The sequence below is a fragment of the Rhinolophus hipposideros genome (genome assembly GCF_964194185.1).
Source record: "Rhinolophus hipposideros genome assembly, chromosome: 2".
NCBI classification, from domain to species: domain Eukaryota; kingdom Metazoa; phylum Chordata; class Mammalia; order Chiroptera; family Rhinolophidae; genus Rhinolophus; species Rhinolophus hipposideros.
In genome coordinates, this window is record NC_138048.1 from 40,179,069 (window position 1) to 40,186,349 (window position 7,281).

At 34.8% G+C, this 7,281-nt stretch overlaps 1 protein-coding gene across 1 annotated transcript in view; it reads right to left on the reverse strand.

Moving 5' to 3' along the window:
• The window catches only part of SLC9C1 (solute carrier family 9 member C1), a gene marked incomplete at both ends in the record, with an annotated part of 73,561 nt that extends 66,596 nt beyond the window's left edge, over window positions 1-6,965 (reverse strand). Inside the window, 3 exon segments of the mRNA XM_081078916.1 lie at window positions 3,251-3,379; window positions 5,617-5,717; window positions 6,878-6,965. Of these exon segments, the coding sequence (XP_080935042.1) occupies window positions 3,251-3,379; window positions 5,617-5,717; window positions 6,878-6,965 (318 nt within the window).
• Window positions 6,966-7,281: the final 316 nt, after the last annotated feature.

Consider the following 7,281-nt stretch of genomic DNA (forward strand, 5'->3'; position numbering starts at 1 on the left):
GAAGATGTACAATCACACTCAATCCGTCAAGGGAAATTTGAAGTTATCTTATTTATCACCTATTTGCTTACAGTTCTGGAAATAAAGGGCAAATATTGCAATGAGATTCTTAGGACCTAAGAAGCACCATATTATAATTAAAAACGAACTTTTCATTTTCTTGATAAATCCATTGACTATAGATATATGTATGTGTGAAGGTACATTCATACATGTCATACACTCACACATATACATATTTAACTATGCATAAAAACTGAAACATTGCCTATTAACATAGAAAAAAGAACACAAGTTTTAAAATAATTGACAAAAAATAAAAATAAGAGACAATAAGGTAACAGAAATAATGTAAAAAAACAGCAGAGGATTATAAAAAAAGATGGGAAGGGAAATTCTGTTATTTTAGGACTGAAACCCTAACTACCCTTGCCATCCACCATTGACTTCTACTTTCTCTTATTCTACCTGTGGTGGCCATTTAGCAGGACTTTATTCCAAAATGGACTTGGGAAAATGTGGTGATGGTGCCTGAAGTTACCTACAAGAATTCAGAACGGCACACTCATGTTCACTGCAGTATTATTAACAACAGCTAAGATATGGAAGCAACCTTAAGTGTCCATCAGTGGGTGAATGGATAACGAAAACGTGAAACACACACACACACACATACACTCACACACTGGAATATTATTCAGCCTTAATATAAGAGGAAATCTTACCATTTGAGACAACATAGATGGACCTTGAGGGCATTATACTAAGTAAAATAAGTTAGACAGAGAAAGACAAATACCACATGATCTCACTTATATGTGGAATCTAAAAGAAAAAACAAAACAAAAACTGAACTCATCGATACACAGAACAGATTGGTGTTTGCCAGAAGCTGAGGGTGGAGGGTGGGTGAAGGAGTCAAAAGGTACAAACTTCCAGTTCCAAGATAAATAAATCATGGGGATGTAATGGACAGCATGGTGACTATAGTTAATGCTACCGTGTTGTATATTTGAAAGTTGCTAAGAGAGTAGGTCTTAAAAATCTTATCACAAAAAAAATAAAAAATAAAAAATGTGTAAATATGTGAGGTGATAGATGGTAATTAGATTTATTTTGATGGTCATTCTGAAATATATACAAATATCGAATCATGATGTTGTATACCTGAAACTAGTATAATGTTACATGTCAATTATCTCAATTAAAAATAATAAAATAAAACAATTGTAAGGATTTCATAATGATGTTGAAAAATGCTCTTACTGCCAATATTACATAAAAACAGCAATATAAAAAAAGATGAATCTTGTGACTAAACCTTATCATACATCCTTAATTATTTCTTTAGAATTTCAATAAGTAAAATTAAAGACACATCATTTTGTGTCTTCCATAAAGATTACTAAACTGCCCTCCAAAATGTTTTACCAACAAACAGCTGCCAGCAGTGTACCAATCACTCCCATTTAAAACAATTCTCCAGAGAAGTAGAATCAAATGATACCCCCAGGTTCCTGTCTCAGTTTTTGCTACTACATATCAGGAAAGTCATACATTTTCTTAATGAAAAAGCAGAGGTTCTCATTCCCTCGTTATTACACATTTATTCACCTGCCTACTATGGAGTGAGGCATACAATTCTGTAGGCACAGGAGGGGCATAAGTGCGATGCAGTTGAAAAAAAAGAATATAGAAGAACTAAAATGTTAAAATCATGTTCCTTCTGATTGTTTAGCTCTTTTCACTTGTGCAGAGACACTCCTGCAGAATGAACTGGGGAATGAGCACAGGAAGCCCGGGAGCAGATGCCAGTTCTAAGTGATTTTGGTAAAGGCACTTGATCATACATCTCTAACCCAGTCTCAGAAGTAGCAGAACAAGGACAGAGTATTTATATGGAGCTACTGAGAGGGTGTCTTTGGTGAATAAAGCTTGACTACAGCATCAGGATGGTGAAAGAAAATCAAGGCCCTGTAGATAAATTACTTCTAGAGTGGCTGAGTTCTCATTTTACGGTTTTGGTGGTCAGGATTGTTGTATTACAACTCCTGTTTGAAGGAACAAATTAAAACTAGGCTCCAAGACACGAGGATTGAGGATCAGGAGGCCCAAATCCTGATTCTTCCACCACATAGCTGTTGTTGATACCTCAATAAATCACATGGTATATTGTTTGCAAAAGTGGCTGCAGTAATTCTGCTTCTGAATCCACACCATTGGATAGTTATCTCCAATACTGACTTTGGGTTAGTCACGTGATTCACTTTGGCTAAAAGGAACAAGAGCAAATATGATGCAAGGAGAGACTTAAAAAGCACTGGCACATGTGAGCTTGCCTTTTCTTGCTGATGTCTGAGACTCTGCACCTGCCACGTGAAGAAGCCTGAAATAACCTCCTAGATGATGAGATATATATGTCGCAGTAACACCTATTGCCTACAGCCAATACTAATGGTACCAACCAACAGGCACAGCAGGGCCCTTTACCTCACTCACCCTGCCTCAGCTGAGCCCTGGAGTTGAACAGACATACAAGAGACGGCTTGGCAGAGATCAGCTGAACAAGCCCAAACTATATCTCTATTTTTCATCTCTTGTCATTTGTCTGAACTCCATTTATCTGGACTCTATTTAAAGAGTAAATTGTTCTAATAGTTTTGCTTCTAATGCAGTTTAGGTAGTGGTCTTATATTTACAAAACTATTTTTATCACTTTGAAAGAAATGCACCTCTGCTTAAGATCTGAAGTATTTTCCCTCAAGGCATATTCTTGATGAGGTCCAAATCTCATAAAAGCCTAATAATTTGTAAATTAGCTTTATAATTGTGTCTGTAAATATTCTCCTCTGTTTTTTTCTTCTGCATGTGGGTATGGGAGTTTGAGAAGGTGGGTATTAAAAATGTGACTTTCATCAACAATTTCCTTTTAGTGGACTGAATATATTTCAGAATAGCTCTCTTATAACATGTCAGAATTAAAATTATAACTGGCATTAAGTTCTGCCACTCAGATTTTCAAAATGACATATTTCCTCTAATTTTTTTCCCCTGAGTTTTCTATATTCTAGACAATTGCCAAGAAATGGTTTATTCACTAAAATATAAAGCTGAATTTACTTCCTCCACACCTCATACTTTTCCCCTGTCTTCTTTGTTTTCTAATTTGGAGCAAAATGTTTAAAAATCCAAACATAGATAAAATGTAGTGGTTCATGAGTGAATGATATTAAAAAAGAATAGTTTTTACCTGCCAAAATAACTTGTAGAGAATGTAAATATCCATGTCAAATGCAACATTAAAGAAAATTACTGGTGTAAACAAATTAAAAAAAAGAACTGGATCCATCCATTGTATAGAATCTGCATATCTTTGGACCTAATAATATAAAAACATGTCATTTTCTCATTTATCCATCCTTCTATTACCATAGAATACATTCCAGGCACTCCTAATTCTAACAAAAGAGAAAAAGATACATTATAATTTAATAAGTGCTAAAATCTAAACTTGAATTTTTGTAGTTTTCCATCAGATTATTACCAATTACAGCAGAAAGGTAACGCACATTTCTACGCCCACTTTATTCTTTTAAAGAACAAGTATAGGAAGTAACGTTTACATGAGTACTAGAGAATATGTGGGAAATTTTCAGGCACACGAGAAGGAAGACAGATTTCAGGTAAACGGATTATTATGCACAAAATCCACAGAGGAGTAAACAATCACATCAAATTCTAGAAACTACAAATAATTAGCCATGTCTGATATAGAAGATGTTTGTGGAAAAATAGCAGGGATAGAGATGGAGAAGTTAATGCAGTTTATGAAATAACTAATGAATGGTTTTTATCATAAAATACTTAGTTGATATTTGTAAATCTTATTATGGGCATCCATTCAACATCCATTCATTAAGGAAATACTGAGTATCCACTGTGTTAGGTGATATCTTCGCATTTGAGAGCTGATTCTCCATGGTCTATTATGTTTCTCCGTGTCTTAAGAGTGGAGGCACTGATTGCTTTTCTACCAGACTATCTTTTCAAGAATATTTGAATGACTAACAGCTTTGAAAGACAGAGCGAGTGTCTCTCTCCAGAAATTGGGCAGATTTACTGTACTGTCCGGTATAATGAAGATAATGTCTCCCTCTGGGCAAGAGGGCAGATAAGCTAACTGCCCATCATGAAATATTCAAGTTCTCTAAGCTCAGGTTTCTTCTCTAATAAACCAACATATTGTGTATGCAGGTTTCACCTGCCCTTTTAAGCTTCTCTCTGGGGGAATTGGGATTCATAGAAGAAGCACAAAAAATGCTGATACTCTGGATTCTACTATTGTGATGAGTGATAAAGTCCTTTTTAGCTGGCCCAGGAGTCCTATGCCTTTTGCCAGGACCATAAAACTGTGGCAGGCTAACTTATTTGCTTTCAAATTGAATAAAATTGTAGACCCTTCACAGTTTTTGACATGTGGTTTATTGCTTAAAGAACTGTTGACTAATAGTGAAATTATAGGAGTACTTAATATTGTTTTTGTATCAAAAGCATATGGTTATAAAACCTGTTCATGATAAATGAAGTAGTAATCTGCTTCTTTTCTTGCATGAATATGTTTTCCATAATGTTATTTTTACATCACTGGTTAAGTTTGTTTGGGAAAGTCAATCATTTTCACACACATTCTCATTCATAGTCTGACTGACCAGAGTAGGTGTTGGAAAACTATGGCCCCAAAGCCAAATTTGTCTCAATGCCTATTTACATAATGTCTTAGTGGATCACAGCCATGCCTATTCACTTAAATATTGTCTGTGGCTGCTTTGCACTACAATAGCAGAGTTAAGTAGTTATGACAGAATTTATGACCTGCATAATCTAAAATATTTTCTCTATTGACTTTTATAGAAAAAGTCTGTCACCATCCCTTGGGCTAGGGGACTATTTATTGTATCAATAATGTATTCTATATCCCTTATAATAAGGATATTCTCCCACCTGACTCCAGTTGTTCCCAACTATTTAGTAATACTATAGCTGCCTCGACTATATCTATAGTTTGCCTTGCTCCTCACTTCTAAGACCAGATACAAAGTTTAATTTATATTTCTTGATGTATTCTAAACCAGGCACACTTAGAGACTAGCCTATATTCGAATGGGTACCCTATGAAACATTCTTAACTGAGGCAATAGATTGCCTCAATTAGTAGCAAGTCAGTAGCAAGTCAGAATTGTCTTGCTACTAGAGCTCAAAGTCTCTCTGGGCTTCTGTCTTATTAACCAATTCTTTTCTAAGCTTTTAAATTCTGTTTAAAGACTCATTAGGCCACTCGTACTCTCAGTAGCTGTACATGTACTCATTCTGAATTGCCTACCTAGTTTGAGAGCTAGGCTCTCTTTTGACTATGTCAAAAGAGATCTCAGCTGGATCTCAGCTCTTTCACACTTGGTTCCTTTTTCTATACATCTAATGTGTTACTCACACCCTAAGCTCCTATTAAACAACAAAGCAGTGAAGAGGCAGTCGCAGTTTTAGAAAATTTCAAAAGCTACCTTTGCATTTATATGAATTTTAGATATAGTACAAAATACTCATATTTTCTATACATACCTGGTCAGATGTAAAACTTAATATTTCAAAACTGCCTCCAATTAAAAATAATATCACAGGGAGAGGAACTGGAAAGTCTTTCAAGTGTAGGTTCAAAAATGCTGCCAAAAAAAGTGTCTTTACTGAAAAGCAGTAAAATAGCACATTTTTAGAACTTTAATTTGTTCTGATTTCTTAATACTGTGGACAGTGAAATATTGTTCCACTACTCACTTCCTATATTCCTGTGTTTGAAACCCTCCCTTGCACTTATGCACACAGAATCAACATAATCGTTAATTTATTAGGTTCCTGCTAGACCTCCACTATAAAGTATCTCATTTTCCTAGAACCATTAGTGAATATTGCTAACAATCATTGGCTCTTGGGTTCCTACTAAAATATCTATAGCAGCTTTTGCAAATGCTATGAGTCCGTTTCTTTGGTAATTCTGCAATGAGAGATTCATAAATAAATAAACTTCAGTGAAATCTGGCCAATTCCCAAGATAACGATGAGGAACCAGCTGTCATAATTTACCCAATAAGAAAAACTAGCTATCATTACTAGTAAGCTACTACACATTAGAAAACCTATAATGAATATTTAATTTTGTTCATTATTGTTATCAAAGTGCAACAAGCAGTATCCCAGCATTTGATTGCAGTTTAATGTTTTCTGCTTCTTTTTAATACAATTCCTAATCAGGTCAAGGAATGCAAAAAAAAAGTGCTTTCTTTTGGTTTCTACAGTGTTTTTTTTTTTTTTTTTTCTCGTACAACTGGGCATAATTTATCATTTGGACAAAACCAATGAGACACCTTACCAACTGGTTAAAAAGTAACTGAACTATTCAGAAGACCTATCACTTTGAAAAGTCTTTGTCCAGGTGAAGAAAGCAGTGGGACAGCTAACTTTAAAATATGAATGAAACTATAGTTTATGATAATACAGATACACACAACACAAATCCCCCAACCCTTGATTGTCTGCACATCTGCTTCAGTTCTCCCCATCACTTAAATCTAACCATGATCTAGCAAATAAGGAGCTGTGAATATTTCGAACCCCATAGAAGTGAACAATATGGATCAGATTTTACATGTTTTCTCTCCGGGGCAGATTATTGTTGGATTCGTTTGATTGAAAATCTTGGGACAAAGGTATGAATTTAGGAACAAAATTCTAATTTCCTAGTACTGCTACTTTTAAAAAATTCTCTATGGTGGCATTTGCAAGATATATCCATAGAATAAACTGAAATAAAGAGAGTTACACCTACCTCCAACTGTGCAGATCAAAGACAATATTAGAATGATTTTAGGGAGGTCCTGAGAAGAATTTGTGAACTTATTCCTGAAATAGTCCATCCAAATGTCAGTACGTGTTTTGTTAAGGAAAGTGAAATTAACAATAGGGGATATCGAACTCATCTTGTAGTTTCTCACAGACCATCTGAATCCAACTCTTTATGACTCTGCAAAATTTACATAGGATCAAAGGAAAGTAAGATTTGCCTTCTTGGTGGCCTTCTAATGTTTTTCTCAAAAACAAACCAAAAAAGCACTTATTTTTCCTTATTTATTTCTAGTAATATCCTAGGGTCTGCCAAAATTAGGGATACTCCCCTTTCTATGATATTTTCAATTTAAATGAAATAGAAATGGTACACTCCCAAGTGGTGCA